The sequence below is a fragment of the Anabas testudineus genome, chromosome 23 (genome assembly GCF_900324465.2).
Source record: "Anabas testudineus chromosome 23, fAnaTes1.2, whole genome shotgun sequence".
Taxonomy (NCBI): Eukaryota; Metazoa; Chordata; class Actinopteri; order Anabantiformes; family Anabantidae; genus Anabas; species Anabas testudineus.
In genome coordinates, this window is record NC_046631.1 from 6032141 (window position 1) to 6049438 (window position 17298).

The following is a 17298-nucleotide window of genomic DNA, read 5'->3' on the forward strand; positions in this document are numbered from 1 at the left end:
GTTAGTTGATTACAGTGGTCTGTAGACTTAATCCTGCCAGAGTTATCAGTGGGATTGATGAGCCAATACTCAGGACTACTGCCCCCTCTAAATGTGTTCACTACTGTAGAAATGTATTGATATTCAAAATGATATGGATGCCCTGGTTTATATGTTGTGGTCATGTAAGTCATTTTAACCAAAGACCTTCTGATAGTGGTGGGAACAAGCTTATGTCACTAAAGCCTGATACTCATCTATATGAATCAATCATTGAATTGGAAGTGAAGTTGGAAAATGTTGGATTTGTAAAACCTGTTACCTCACAGAACAGGTCGTGTGGTTGTTTATTTTTATCTTTTTATTTTTGTGTGTGTCAAATGTGTTTCTTGGCTTGTTTGTGAGGACAAATATTTATTTACTTGTGTGCAAAAATGTGGTTTACAAGAAGTGGAGGCAGAGATTTACATGTTGGTAAACTAGTAAGGTGTGCATTTTAGTGTTTTCCTGAGGCATATGATGCAGCAAAATGCAAACTATCCAATCCCATTTAAATGACTGCAGCATTTTAACATAAATTACAATAAGTGCGCCTAGGTGCCATCTTACTTCTAGGCTACCCCTGTCGCTACACGAGAGCTAGGCAGTGGTCCAACTTGAGAGTGACAGCAATTAACCTGCCTTCCTAGCTGTTTAGCTGGAGGAAATAGAAGGGATGAGAAATCTGACAGCAAGTGATGGGTAATATTTAGGGTTTAGGGGCAAATGAAATTCCACCCAAAATGAAAGTCATTAGGGAGAAAGTTACCCCACAGACAAAGGAAAAAAATGACAGTGTGTGTTTGTGTGTGTACGTGTGTGTGTATGTGTGTGCTCGTTTGACAGACGTGAGCTCACTTCACTCTTACAACAGCCTAAGTTTGTTGTTTAGTGTAGGTAAATACTGACTCTCTCTAAAATACTGACACACAGAGCTCACCTATCATTTCCTCCCATAAACAAGCCTCAAGCATCTCTCTCACTCTGCCCTTTACCTGCTTCTCTATCTTTCTCTCTGTAGCGCGTTTCAGAGGACACACACACACACACACACACACCTAAGATGCAAATGTTGGCTTTGCCCTTGAGTATAATTTAAAGGCCTAATCACCCAGACTGTCCCTTTGGATGGAAAAGGGAAGGGTGGGGGGTGGGGGGTAGTGTCTCTCATTTGCACCCTTACACAAAGAAGCTCATTAGGTTTATCTTTCAAGCCTGAGATTGCCCCACTCAACTGTGTAAATAAGACACTGGCTCTGGCCTGATGCATCAATCACCTCTCAGGACAGGAGAAAGACCTCCGCTGAAATATGAACGATTTCATAAAGGAACCTTTTGTTAACCTCCGTCATCTGTGTGAAGATAAGGTTTTTCAGTGGAGGCCAGAGAAGCATTAGGAAAGAAGCATGTGCTGTATGTCTTTGTAAAATTATTCCCTCTTTCAGTGAAAAGACAGCTCGTCCATGGCAATACTTGTGTCTGACTTATTTACAATGAAAGCCATCGTTCTTTTTATTTCAGGCCTGGCTATTGGCAGACAGTCCCTAAAGAATAGTACATACAGGCCTGTGACATATAGGCCTGTAGTTTCCCCCTTTTTGATGACACTAAAGATATAGGGTGTGAATGACAGCATGGCTACTGTTTGCTCACCCTTCCCCAGACAAAACACAGTATTATTCTATTATCTATCTAGACGCCACCTCTTCCTCCTCCTCTGCCTCTGTCTCCCTTTCTCCCCCTCGTCCCCCCTCCATCTCATTCTTCAGCTCCTTGAAACCTGGACTGTCCATCTGTGTTTAAGACACATTACATGTGGCCTCCTGGAATTTACAGTGGCGCTCTCCCAGTAACTCCATTTCGGGCAGGAGTCCCCTGAGAGCATGGCGAAATGTCAGACTGCAAGGGTTGAAAGAGAGACGAGGAGAAAGGGACAGTGAGAGAGGGGCAGAGGCAGCGATGGAGGAATTGAGAAGAGAGGATGAGAGATAGAGGGAAATCTGCTGGAAATAAACACTTAGGGCTATTTTCTGCTCAAGCAGTTGAGAGCGACGGCGAAGGCAGAGTGGTCTACAGGTTGAGGGCAGCGCTGGTACAGAAAAACACATCACTCTTTGTGTGTGTGTGTGTGCTACTTGTGTGTGTATACGAAATATCATCGCTGTCACAGAGGTCACTTGCTGGGACAAGCTTTTTTTGCTCAGAATAAAACAAATAGTAAAAAGTAAAATAAAAAAAACAGACGTATATTTTAATGACAGTGGTAGTTGAATTTATAAAAGTCAGGCAGAAGGCATTTTCTTTGACCTGATTTTCATCCTATTTCTCCTTCACTTCATTTCTTTCCCTTTCTTACTGTGCAGCACATTAGCCCACTGATAAATGTACTGGGCCGGGTTAACCACCTCGGTGTAAATAAGAGACAGCCATTCAGGAGCGCATACTGTGGCCAATAGTCCTGGAGTCTCTAGCCAACCTGATGCAGGCCGGGATCAATGGCCACTTCACAACTCATTTCCTTTTACGCCTCCCTAACTACCCTGCTCCAGCCCTGGGAAATAAATGGCACTGGATCTATAAGTCCACTCACACGCGCACAAACACATATACAAGCATACGTACACACGCGCACAAACACACACTCATGCATAGTCTGAGGGGACTGAGCAATTGCTTCAGCTCGATACCCTCCACAGTAATTTATTTACAAACTGCTTTGGTGGTGAATGGCGTATCATCTTTCATGGCCTCACAATTGAAAACAGGCATTCTGTCATTGTTTGTTGCCATTCTGCTGTCATTGGCTTAAACAGAGTACCAGTCGTTAATATGGCAGGGTGGAGTGTAACTGTCACACACAACCTGAATACATACATGTAAATGGGTCTGTTTTGCTCTAATGTGGAGTAAAGAGGAGGATGGAGAAAACATGTGTGTGGGGGTGCTTTCCAATGCATGCACGCCCCGCTGCCTGCTTTTCCTGTTGGTTCCCTTCCCCCCCAAAAAAAGCAAGTGGCTTACAGTCATTTGATAGGCCGCGACGCCGGTATCCATTTAACAGAGCTTAAAAATCCTACATATGCATATGCCGGGGTGTCTTAAGCTGACAACCAAAAGACAAGATTTGCTAGAAGGCAGCTTTGGAGTGTTGTGAATTTAACAAGCATGTCTAGTATTACAGTTCCTCTCCGCTTTAGCCATGAATAGTAACAAATCAGACTCTGAAACGGTTGCCTGATGGTTTGTTGTGTATAACCCCCACCTCTTCTCTAACTAATATTAAAATGACTTCAAATCTGGTTAAGAAGATGACTAGCAAGAAGTAGTATGTCACTGATGCTCTTTTTTTTTTTCCTAATGTGTGCCCAGAATCTCAGCTATCATGTTTCAGGTATCATCACAGTTTTTATTTTTTGCACTTGTACACTCTCTGCTGCTCCGGTTACCTTCATCCCTGACCCATTTTTGAATATATAAATGGCTCTGTCCTTCTCTAAAGTTGTTTGTAGTTGTAATGCTATCAGGCTGCAAGGGGAGATGCTTCTTACGCATTGCCTCCAAACACTGTATACATATGTAAGAGAGCCAACCAGGCTCTCAGCCCTCTCCTCTTCACAGCTTTTCATACAAATGCAGTAAATAAGCTCAGGCCCTGGGGAATTGAAGGCTCCAAACAGACGAACTGACTGACATGTCACTTAGCTCTGGCTTTGGCTCTCTTCACTGCCGGCTTTAGAGCTGAAGCTGCTGGGGTTTATAGAGTATCAGTCAAGGTCAGGCCCTCACTTTGCTGTCAAGGTGGACTGACACCTGTATCATTTAATGTACAACTGTATAATAATGTCAGACATATAGTTGACATATTTTACATGTGAGCAAATAGAACAAATAGTTTGACATACAGTATATTATAAGTCTGGAGAGGTGATTTATGAAATGGAATCAAGTCCTGTGGGCAGATAAAGTGAACATTGGGGCAGATATGGTTAATAAGATGTACTCTAGTGCGAGGTTAATGATGGAAATCACACTAGGAATCCATTGCAGCAGAGATGGACAGGCCCACCTCTCTCCAGCCTATGTTCCCACTCAAACAGCCTGCCATTTCTCATCAGGACCTAACCACTGCTTATTTACCCACACTGGGGGACTTAACTTGCACGAATTGATCAGTGATAGCACTGGAAAGCTGCTTGTTCCACCCTGATAAAAGTGACACCCACAAGCATATGCAGAACATGTTTTGTGGTCTAGGCGCAGCACTTCAAGCTTGACTAGACACTAAGCTGATATTGGTTTCACGCTCGAGTCAGTGGTGCAAAATCTTCCAATGGAAACCCAGAGATTTGATTGTTTCTGCATATGTATTTATCAGAAGTTTACATGATAAATATACATTAGCCTGGAAGCCTGGCCATGCGTGCTATTGTTTCAGCGATACTATTCTTCATACATCTCTTTTCACCTGTTTGGACTTCATCATCCAATTCAGCGTGAAACGTGATAATCATAATTTGCACAAAACTTCAAATGGATTTGTAGGAGTTTTTTTTTTTTTTGCATCATTAGCTTTTCCAAGAAATTCCGTCACAGCGAGGAAATACTTTTTTGTTGGAACAAGTTTTAAATGTGTGAGGAGAAAATCCTTTTCAAAATAACTGGAAACTTTGTTTTTTAAATACTTTATGCCCTTTCCATTATCTTTGTGTCAGCTATCAGTGTGCCAACAAGCTCTGTACCATGACATAATTCTTAGACTCGGAATTTGAAGTCCCCACAATATGTGTAAAATAACCCCTTGGCTTAGTCCTTGCTTAATTTTGTAATGCCTTCACTGCAGTCCTAAATGATATGTCATTTATCTTTCATACATATTTCAACCAGAGGTTTTATTTTTTTTAATAACCACTGTAATTGTTCTGTCCTTGTATGGAGTGCTATGAAGGGAGTGATCATGCTTTTGGCACATTTATCAAAGCCTAAGAAAAAAAAAATGCAGAAAGGAGGCCCTTTTCTTACATAGGCGGACTAAGTGTGCGACAGAGTGATAAATTTTCTTGTTAGGAGAAATTACATCCACTAACTTGAGCTACTTCAGCATGAAATTGAAAAAGAAGCATTTCTTGTGAATTTCCATTCTTGATTCAATGAAAGATGTAGATTAGCCCTTTGGAAAAGAGCGCGGAACAAGAATGAAACTAAAGAAGTATGACTCCGCTCACGCTTGCTTGTTCTTAGAAGCGTGATATAGGATGCTGTTGGAAAAAGCTTTGTTTATGGAAGTGAGGCTCAGTCAGCCTGGTGGCAGATTAAAGGAAAAAAATGCTGAACATCTTTCTCTCTCTCTTCCTCTGTGTGTGTGTGTGTGTTTATGTGTATGTGGTGTGCATTTATGTATTGACACACGCACCTTATGCATTTTTACATTCTTATCACTGGAACTCTCCAAGCTTCTTTGCCTACCTTACGCCACTCACACTTTGCGGCTGTGATAGCTCCCTCTCTCCATCTCTTTCACACACATGCGCGCACACACACACAATGACACTAATGCACACAAACACATTTTGCCAGAGCCCAGCACAGTACAGCAGCTTGTTCTGGTGAGGGTGGTGGAACACTGATTGATAGACGCAGGCTGTCAGAGTAGAAGGCAGATAACTATATCTTCTACAGCTCACTTAAAGGTCAAACACACATCGCTGTAATTGGAATATTCACAAGACAACCACCAAGGTACAATGCAGGGTTGAGGGAAGAAACAGAGAGGAGGAACAGAGGAAAAGGTATGTTATATAAGCAAAGAGGATGAGAGTGAATGTGATCCATGGCCCTTCCACAGGCAGATGTAGTAGCTTTCCATTCAGTTGATTGAAAGAAATATCACCCTCAATGGAAAGCAACCTGAATGAGGAGGCTGGGGGGTAATGGCAAGACAAAGTAGTAGTATCTAATCAACTGTGTAACTACCATGAAAAGTCTTACAGTGAAAACACAATAACAACCATATATTTTAATAGAATCATAAAAAAAATGTCATCAAATGAACCCAGTTGATTTTTACTGTTTATAATAGGGTACAAATAATACTGTACGTGTTGTTAAGTGTTAATATGCAGTGAGAGACATGCAGCAAATGAAGTGAGGTCATTTACAGCTAAGGTCAGGGTGCTCTCTCATTGACTCCACAGCAGGGTAACACTTAGACTCAGCATTTAACCTCTGCAGGATGAGACAGAAAGACACTCATACTATTGACCTGCAACAGCAGAGCTCCCAAGACAGGGTCTTCTACACATGCACTCAACTAGCCTACTTTTGTGCTAATTTCAGTTGACTTAGAGAGGGGACGACAATGCTTCTGAATGGCTTTTCAGTTCTTCTTAATTATTGTTTTGTATCTCTGTGCCGGCTTTGTATGTAGCGTATATGCCATGTGTTCACGTTATGTTTACCTTTTATTAGTGAGGGGTAAATGCACTTAAATGCAGTTTATGCATCCAGGATGCAGCAGCTGAGATAAGTTAAGGTTTGCACAACCTTTTATTTGCCGGTCTTTGTTTGTGCACGCAGAGTGCATGTATGAACACATTTGTGTCAGGCCATTCATCTTCCTGGCACCATCTATTGGTATTGGCACAAAAACATCTTATGCTCACACTTTGGTGCTACAGTGAGCCAGTCGCCTCTGGCCATGTTTTTGCAGTGGGAGCCTCTTAATAAGGCCTTGTCAACAAAGACAGTCACAAACGCCATGAAATGCAACTTCATTCTGTTTCTGATCCTCTGACAAGCACGATGAGGAAACTCCAACTGTACAGTAGTTTGCACTGAGATGCAGCAGCGAATAGCTGCAGTAGGCATGTAGTTATTTTCTAGGTAGTGTCATACTGTCAATTTGAAAGATAATTGGCACACTACTTATAAGCAACTGGGTTTAGTTTTTCAGTTTTTCCACTGGACTCGGCGCCTTTTTCGAAACATACTATAGTTGGTCTAAATGCAACATTTCATATCACATATTCACCCAACTGTGCGACCTACACTTGCCTGGAGCTGTGTAAAAGAGAGGGATTGTAATCACCTGAAGAGGAAATCAAGCGCTTCAGGAAAGAGAAAGTGCGTGTAATACAGGATGAATGTGTATGTGTGGCTACAGGTCTGCTCATACCTCATGCCAGCTTTTTCAAAGAGAACACTTGACCTCTCACACACACATACACTGCCTGAAACAAACAGGTACACACAATTACACAACTAGTCTCTGTTCTCTGGTGTCTCTTTTTTTCTTCCTCTTTGTGATTGTATATTGTTTATGTTCTCACTTGTTGGACTGTAAAGCACTTCTAGCAGTAGATGAAGAGCATTGCTGAATGGGCCTGCTGTCGCTTTACACAGAACGAAGGAATTAGGTGCACTGTGGGGGTAAAGTGAATTTCATAAGTGATGAAGCAGAGAAGAAACACACTGAGAATGTATGTGGTTATGCAACGTGTAGGGCTACGAGTTGAGGATTTATAAATAGGTTACTTTATTTTGGAAGCGAGTATGGTCAGCATTCATATCTGATCAAATTTGGTCAGAATACATAATAGCACAGTCTTGTTTCAAATTCCACCCCAGTTTAGAGGGTTCAGTGTTAAAGTTCAGCTGAAAGGTAGCTGAACGATTATTCTGCCTCGCTAGAACAGATGCATCATTGTATTTGCGCAGAATATTCATGGTGATAACAGCAGGAGGTGGGATGTTAGCGAATGTAAGCGGTTGCAGAGAACGACAGCAAGCCCTGCTCTCTGTTATTGCTAGCACGGGCTCCCAGCCTCTCAGCAGACACATACGTATCGGTGCATATGCACTCTTCAACTCCCTCTCGCAGACATAAACACACACACTTTATCTGTGATGGGCAAAACAGACCCATGTTTTGTCTTTGTTAGTGGAAAAATAAGTGTGAGGTTAGACAATGGAGCTAGACGCCCCCAAGCCCCTCCTACCACCACCACTCTCCTCTCCTACACAAGCTTTCTTCCTGGGGTAGGAGCGAGCAAATTCATCTCGTCAATCCTCTCGGGAGGGTGTAGCTATGCAGCTCTGTTTACTGTGGCAGAAAGTTAATATAAATTTTCATCAGTGGGGGAAGTTTACACATATGATTCTATTTGTCCTTCATTATTAGCACCTGAGTCTGAGGCTGGGTAGGCATAATTGTCTACAGACACAGGCCAAATAGATGCAAGGGAAAGGCAAATAAGCACACCCCAAAATAATTTGATGCTTGTGTGTTACAATCCTCCACCCTAGGAATTCTTAATCTTGAGAATCAATAAACAAGGGGTGAGAGACGTGGGAGAGAGGGGGAAGCAAAGACAGAAAGATGTGAGGAAGAAATGAATAATGTGATATGAGCATGTGGAGCGAGGGAGGGAGGGGGAAGGAGAAAGAAGTTGAGTTGAATTCAAAGTGTAGCAAAGAGGTGGAAAGGAGTTCAAGTGAGCAAATGATCAATATGCAAGGCTCTCTTCCCAAACACATATTACACTTTTAAGAAGAAGAAGAAGAAGAAGAAAAAAAGAAGAGAGAGAGACCGACACAACAAATGAGCAAAAGACTGTTTCGTTTTGAGATGAAGCACTTTAGTATGTAGAGAAGCTGAAGTAGCTGAAAATCCTGAGATAGAGATAGCAGAGCGGGACACAGAAGCCCATTGTTCTGCTGAATAGTTTTACCTCCATCCTGAGGCCCAAGCAGATTCTCCATGGACCTCTCCCTCCTTTTCTCCCTCTCCCTCCCTTGTTCACTGCAGACTGTTGATTTATTGAGTCATACATTAAAATGCTCATTACTCCTACATACTTTCCAAATTCTCCTTTTCTCCCCTCTTTCTTTCTCTTGAGTTTTTTTTTTTTTTTAGTTTCTCATGGAAACACCATCTGAGCAATTACCCATAAGTTTCTGTTTGTTTTGGTCCAGGTGAATCCAGGTGTGTATGTGGTGCTCTGGACTTTGTGGGGGCGAAAAGGGAACTGAATCTGCAGCCACTGTCGAGGCACCATTGTGTCACCGGTTTTGCCCTTTATCAAAGGACAGGATTCTGTGTCCGGGTTATTTAAAGTGAATGGAATCAATAGCAGCCACACACATCAACAAGATCATCAAACATCTGCATTAATATACTAGTGAGGATGCAATGTTGTCAGTCATCACGACTTTCTTTTCTTTATTCGTTGTCTGAGCTCAAATAGACTCATACTGTGTTGTCAAACCTCTGTTTCAGAACAGCTTAGCACAGTAATGTTGGCACCATCCAGCTGCATCTTTTCTATTCTGGCATGAAGACTGTTTAGGGCCTCTGCTCCTCGAACACTGTTCCTCGGTCGCACTGTGCTTGTTTTCTCAAACTCAGGCCCCACTTTTGTATTCAGACATTGTGTGGGACATCTCTTCTCATTTGTCTATCCTCTCCAGCCAGCCCCTCCAAATCCGTATCCGTCCATCCATCTGCCCTGAATCCACTTATATAAAAAGATAGGGTGTAAATATTTTGGTGTGGAGTGTCAGCGCATATCTCCCCCGCCAGCGGGCCAGCAGCCTCAGTCCAATCAGCCATGTTTGTTTGTTCAGCTTAAACTGTTTGTGCCTTGTTTTCTGTGGCATGCGACTCCCCCCAGCTTGATAAATTGTCACACTTTTTCTTTTTTTCCTCTCTGTGTTTCCTGGAAGTGAAGATAGATAAGCCTGGTGGTGCGGTGCGGTGCTGTGTGCGTCTGCGTGTGTGCGCTTATGCCGGTCTGTGTGTGGGAGTTGTCAAAGCTGTCAGCGTGACTGGAGTTGTTCTGGCCGACAGCCTAGTGTTGAACAGCAGCCCTTTACTCCCTATAACAAACACACACATGCATACACGCAAAACATCTGCTCTGCACACCACAGAGGGCCGTGCTATCAAGATGCAACCCATTTCTTATTGATCAACAACTGTTTACAGCTACTTTCCGGAGCATGGAAGCATCCTGTACAGGCCACGTCGCTGTGAAGATGCACCTGTTGAGGGCAGCTTATTTCCTACCTGTGTCATCATTCCAATATCTGCTATATCCCCTAATAACAACAACTCCCAACGTGACCTGAGCCATGAAGTGATCTGCGCTGTCCAAACACAATGTCACAGCCCCTCAGTTATATCCAATTCCAATGTCATGACTGCATGTCATGCAGTGTCCAGGTGGATTTGAAAGAGTGACACTCCTAGTGGATGGCTTATTTCTTGCTCTGCCCCCATACACACCTTACACTGTATGTAATAAGCAATCTGAAGATTTGTAATGGCTTTGCCTGCTATTGCAGGAGCTGTTAATGTATTTCATGCTTGTTTAAAAATCTTTGCATGCTCCTAACAAAGGTGCATTGTGATAGGTGTTCCTTATTACCCTGCTCTCTGTAGACTCGAAACACCGGGGCCAAGAGACAGGAGGGCAAGGATGAAGGGATGAATGGATGGCTGTTTTTTTTTTTTCATCTGTTCCCTCTCTCTCTTCCCTCCTCTGTCAGTCTCCCTCTCCAGTGATCTCTGCATGCCTATTAATGTAGCAGAGGAATGCCTGTGTAAACATTCTTGTTTCTCAGTCCGTTTCGCATAATAGCTGCCTGTATCGCCTTTCTCCTGACTTCACTATCTGAAACCAATTACACCAGATCCATTTGGGCTGAATCTTATTTTCATAAGGATCCCCATGTCGTGGTCTTGGTTGCTCTGTGTGTTATTTTCCCTCCTCTTGATTTTTTCCTCTTTTCCAACCTCAGTGATGGATATCAACATCAAATATGCCTCTGAGTGCCTTGTTATTTATATAGCAGGGCCTGGCTCTTTTCTCTCGCTCGCTCTCTCTCCCTCTCTCTCTCTCTCTGTCTGGCTTGCTTGCTCATTCTGAAGAATGTGTCACATTGTGCTGTTTATACAATGTGTGCATTAATAGACTAGAGATGTCATTTTTTCATGCATAGCAACCCAGGTTAAATAGATGGTGTGCCTGCACTCGTCTGTGTTTTTGTCCACTGCAGCAGCTCTTCAGCAAACTTTTGATGACTTTCCTTGGCATTTGGTGCTTTTTGTGCTTTGAGATGGGCTTCAGCTTGCCATCTATGTGGAGTGGGAAGTGGGTGGCTCAAATTGGTGCTTTTTACTGTAATGGCTGAATACTCAGAGCCAGTAAAAGTGAGGGGACAGGACTCTTTTTCTTTTTTTTTTTTTCTCCCTTGCCTTCCACGCCGTCACAGACTCTCAGAAAAATGGCTAACCCCACTTCCACGAAGGAGGTGACAGACAGTTTCAGGCATGACAAACCACTCTGGAAAAAGTTTGGCCGGTGTTGATAAGGTCTGTGTTATGTTTGGAGAAGTACTCTTTATGCAGTTGGAGCAGACTTCTTTTCTAATAAGCCTGGTGCAGTTGATCTCTCTGCTTCACTCCTCTCTCTGTGTCACCTCTCATACCTGCACCTCCCTTGATATTTACGTGGCATGGATATTGGAAGTGCAGTGAAAAACATCTCTTTCTTTGTACCCTTGACCATGTTTATTATATTGAGTAGTTCTCTTGACTTTGGGCATTAAACAGCAAGTCATTATTGATTCACACATGGATACACATTTCCTCCTGACAGCTACCTTGGGCTGCTCTCATCAACCAGCCTTCCTGCTAACTACTGTGTGCAGGACTCAATAAGCCTTATAATTACTTTGATTCACCAATCATGGCGAGATTAATTAGGCCCTGTGTTTTAATTAGAGAAGTGATTGGCTGCATTCAAAGAATTTGTTTAGTCTTTTGCATTCAGTAAAAGGAAGCCACAGTCAAGCAATGTTTGATTTCTCATTAATTTAAAAAGTCCACAAACAACAAAGCTTTGTGTGCTCATGTACTGCAGGTGCTGATGTGTATTGTGTGGTACTAGTGTGTTTTTGCATGTGCAGTATACATTCTGAAGAAAGGCCATGGCTCACCTTACCGATGTCATAGTGCACACACACACACACACACACACACACACACATGCATGCATTTAAACTGGTGGCGACTAGGCTCCTTTTCCAAGGAGACAGATCAATGCAGTTAGGACCCAGTGCTGGTGTAATGTGTTTGTTTACTTCACTTCAGAAAGCCCTGGCTCCTCCTGAGCAGACAGACAGACAACCCCCCCCCCCCCCCCCCCCCCCCCAACACCACCTATCACCACCACCACCTTTCCAAGCACCCCCAGCTCTGTCTTTTCATAATTGATCAGGGGGGTGGCTATGTTCCCTGAGGGGTTAAGATGTGGTAACTTTTTTTCCTCTTCTCTCTCTCTCTCTCATTTTTCATTCCTCCCTCTCTCTCTCTCGTCTTCTCCTCATGTTTGCTCGGGCTCTCAATGTACTAGTTCAAACATTGTTCCCACCAGCTGGCAGAGCTGCGCCATATGCACGCGCTGTCAAGGCAGCTGTTGTCATGGATACTGGCAAGCGCCAGAAAATAAAATGAGCACCCCTGATTCCTGAAGAAGTGTCACTCTCCATCTGAGTTTTATTTTTTCCTTATTTCGTACTTCTCCTCCTACTTGTCCTGTACTTTTTTCATCAAAAAAGAAACACCTGTGAAGTTGTTGTGTTGTGTTGTGTTGTATGTGAGTGTATGTGTCTGGTGTGGGTGTGTGTGTTTTTTCCTCTCCTCTCCCACTTGATGCTCATGGGCCTAAAGAATATAAGCTACATGGATGTGTGGAGCAGCAGCAGTAGTAGCAGCAGCTGTGCACAATGTTCTTTTCTGCCAGCCTCTTTCATCCATCTGCTCTTGAAGAATTGGAGTGAAGCTGCTAGCCCAGCTGCCACCGTACCTGTGAAGCTGGAGCTCCCTCGTCACACGCATTCAGTACACACAGCCAGGCGGGAGGGAATCTGTAATCCCATCAAACCCTAGAGAAATAAATTACGCCACATCCCAGTCTCTTTGATTCGTATCATCTTAGTGTCTGGCAAACACATCAAATGGTGCTGATGACAAATTTTACAATTTACAAATATGAGTTTTTCTGATTCATACCAAGTGTAAACAGCTGTGAATTAATTTCATCAGCAATCTCTTTCTCTATCAATCCATCTTTCTGTCTATCCTTCGCACATCCTCTGCTCATACGTACTCCTAATGCATAGTGTAAAACCTGGGCTGCTAGTTAATTCACTCTAAATGTAATCTGATGTTGATTTTGTCAACTTTAATTACAGCTCCCAGGGACACTTCACATGGTGCTGCCTCTACTTCAAATTGATATTATGAATATGCAAATGTGGTGGTAATTTGCAGAGAGAAGTGGGTATTTCAGTTGAGCACACACTAGACAGGTCAATTCTACTGATGCTCTGCCTTTTTTTTCAGCCCACCACCCTCTCCACCCTCTTCTTCAGGGGTACTCTAGACAAACTATATTTATCCGTGATCACTGCTCTGTGAATTATTACTAAAATGTATCTCCAGCGTAGTGTTAACCACGTCAGAATATATTGTGGAAAACATCAGGTGATGTTTGTCAAGGGTTTCAGACAAAGATGACTGTTTTATCCCTGAAAATGTGAATTATCTGTGCTGTCAGTTTCTGGAAATCTAATAGTTTATTTTCAGTGTCTTTTTTCCTCCTTGCTCTGTTCCTTCATCTTTCTTTCTCTCTTTTTTTCACACCGTCTTTTGTCTTGTGCTCTTTTCTTTCCAGGCCCTACAAGCAGCGAGGCAATTACTCTTGCAGCAGCCAGGCAGTGGCCTGAAATCTCCAAAGAGCCAGGACAAGCAGCGTCCACTGCAGGTAAAGCAGCTCCCCGTCTAATCTCTTAAGTCCATCCATAATACATGCTCCTCTGAAAAGAAGATTTCCTCTGTTCCACAAGTGTGTTTGGTTTGCCAACGCAATCCTCAGACCTGTCATTGGAATCCTAAAGCTGGACAAGCCAGTCCCTGGGAAGCTAAGCGTCACATAGACTCAAGAACAACACAACAGAGAGAGACCGCAGAGAGAAAAGTTTTATCTATTTCATGTATACATATCATACTCTAAAAACATTTGATGTATATTGTTCATCAAACTGGACAATAATTAATACTTCAGGCATATCCAGAGGTTAAAGGTAGGACGATAAATTGGAGGGCATCTTTGATCTGTATGCTTTTCTACAGTGGATCCGTAGTGTGGTTGACATGGAACATCCAGAGGTTAGTTATTATTTGAAAGACATGTCAGCCCGACTAGTGTGTTACACAGACAGCTAATTTTACCTGCCTGTCATCTCCACTCTTCAATGCTAATTTACCTTATTGATTCATAGAGCTGTCTATTTCTGTTGTCAGTGATTTGGAAAAGGTCACACTTGTACACATATGCGCACACACTAGCAGCTGCACACTGACACCATGCTCGCACATATATATCGTACACATTAACACATTGCCTGCAATCGCCTTTCTTCGCAGTGTTAAGATTTTTCTCACACTGGCGAGTCCTTTGCTTCTGCTTGTTTAACTTAACAAGACAGTTTGTTGGTTTACCTGCTTCGTATTATGTGAGGCCCCTTGACATCTGCTCCATGTTTATATTATTAGTATTTTTTTATTTCATTTATTTTTAGCTATTCGTAATTGAAGTGTGGGAGTCCGTGCCCTCCACTCGGCTAATAAGTACTATCAAAGATCAATGGTTTACCTCATTAGAGGCTCTGTGCGTTTCATTAATGACAGGGAAATTGGCGTTAACCTCAGCCGTTGATATTTTCACAGAGTCTAACAATGGCGACACCTTCAATTGGAGTCACACCCCTATGCGCCTAATTACATACTGGCAAAGAGATAAGGTTGGCAAAGTCTCAGGGTTGCTTATACATTAAAATAATTCAACTAAACCTCAACAAGAGCATTAATATTAACAGTATATTTACACACAGCAGGATCAGAAGTAGTGAAAAGTTTTATTGAATGTATGGCATTTAGTTTTGAAAAGCATTGTTTATTAAACAAACATTCTCTGTAGCTTATTGTTGGGGACCATTGCGCCTCCTCTGTTTGAGGTGCTGTACACCGAATCGAATAGATTCAAACAAATGGGATCCTGATCTACAAATGCCTCCATAGCCACCAAGTATAATACATACATGGCAGGAAGAACAATATTGAATGAGAGGAGTGTGGGTGCATGATAACCGTCAGCCCTTGTCCAAGCCCCTGCCTCTAATAACACCAGCCGATGGTAAATATTGAATATTTACATTTGCTTACTCCATCCTTGCCTCACGTTGGTGATATGAATCAATATGAATCGGAGGGCCCGCCGATCGGCCTGTCCTCCCAACAGCTCCCAACTAATCCATCTGTTGATCCAGCCTTTATTAACATCTTCACCTCTTTGTTCCAAAAAGTCTCTGTACGGAGCGTCACCGTACAGAGAGGTGTCGCCGACGCTCCCAGTGATACACGCCAAACAGGGTTCAGTGCATCGTGGTTCAAGATCATTCTTACAGTGGGAATATGCTGCTGTGTGCCTTCGAATCCACTCATTTCACATGACATTTTAGCTGTAATACTCCATTGTGCAAATATCAGTATAAAGCATTGGAAATTCTTACTTGATTAAAAAGGCCTTGTTTTGCTATTCTTATTGCTCTGTTTCTTCCTTCTTGTCACTACCAGATTTTTTCCTTTTATCCTTGTCTGGAGGGAGTTTACCCAATAAAGCTGCATTATTTACCTGGATTATGGTGCCACAAAGGGTGCTATAGTGCAATATTTTATTAGCTTTGTGGCAAGATAAGAGTCAATGGCAATCAAGCTACATGTTTTCCACCAGAGGAATCACACAGATTGATCCCCTTGTATGATTAGTGCAGCAGAAAGTGGGAAAAGGATTAATATTACCATGACATCCTGCTTATGGCGCAGATACTGCTAAATCCTCTGCCAGTCTTTTTTCTTTTCTTGTTGTTCTCGCATCTTTGGTATTTAAGAGCAGGAAATGATCCATAGATCATGGCATGTAAATTATTTAGTACACAAGCATCTAAGTGCCTCAGCTTGCAATTTTAATTACGCGTATTAGCGGCTAAAGGCTCTCGCCTGACTAATTCTATCCGCTCGCTCATTGCTGCTTCCCAGGAGTTGATGATGCAGAGGCAGGCGGCCTTGGCACACACACACGTACAAAAACAGGCCCACAAACACACATACAAACACACACACAAGCTGCTTCTCCACATTTGCGTAATGTGACAGGTCTATTATTACACAATAAGCCCACGGGAGCACTCAATAAACACCTATTTCTCCCTGTAAATCCCCCTGCCTCCGCCATGCTGCTTACACGGCTCTCCCAAGGCACACAACACCCTCTCGTCTCCGCTCCATTCTCCTCTGCTCCTCTCTCCCCTCGCTCTCCTCTTCTCTGTGGCAATATCCCCCCTCTGAAAGGCATTTATACACTGACATTTGGAATACAAATAAAGAAACGCGGACAAGGAGAGGCGGAGAGGATTACAGAGGCCTTTGAATCTGACAGTTGTTTCACACCCTCACACGTACATAATGCATCTACACACAGCCTACACACAAACACAAGCACAACGACACATAAAGTTCCCGCGTTGCTAGAAGTGACTTTGTGCAAGACTTGTTTGTTAATGGCTGCATTGGTCATCATTGATAACGAACAGGAAAGAGGTAACGTTAAAGTAGCTAAGCACTTGATAGGCTGGAGGAACTAGGCATAGTAGAAAATAGACAGCAGACTCACAGCAAACACACCGAACTACCCTACCACTGCCTTACCCCTCCTTATAATGGTGATATAGCCACCATCCCTATATGTCATAAGGCACATATAAAGCAGCTAGAATGACCCCGTCACCCTGTCTCATGGAGGCTTGACAGTGCGAAGGTCCTCCCTGACCTCTTTTGTTAAGAACGTCCAGTTCTTAACCATGCAAAACCTGAAAGCTTACCCCGAGCAAGTGTTACTCCTGCTGCTCTGCCCTGCTCTCCCACTACCGAGCTGCAAATACCTTTTTACAAAATTAATAACTTCAGTCCCATCTGTGCAACGCTCCACTCTAAGTATAAATGAAAATATTTCAGGTTTTATGGTTTATGGATGGGAAGTGATGTTGATTTAGCCCTGTTTTCTGTAAATTCTCCAGTCTTCTACCCAGGCCAGTCACACTGGGTGGGAGCACTGGGCCATCCTAGGAAGTGTCACACTTTTAAAGGTCAGGCCCATATGT

The 17298-nt window shown here is 42.9% G+C and overlaps 1 protein-coding gene across 2 annotated transcripts in view; it reads left to right on the plus strand.

The window, feature by feature from the left end:
• Positions 1 to 17298, plus strand: part of foxp2 (forkhead box P2) — an 87810-nt gene that overhangs the window by 35080 nt on the left and 35432 nt on the right. For both annotated transcript variants that reach the window (XM_026364395.1, XM_026364396.1), the window contains one exon: positions 13755 to 13844. In XM_026364395.1, coding sequence (XP_026220180.1) covers positions 13755 to 13844 — 90 coding nt within the window. The remainder of the gene's footprint in view (positions 1 to 13754; positions 13845 to 17298) is intronic.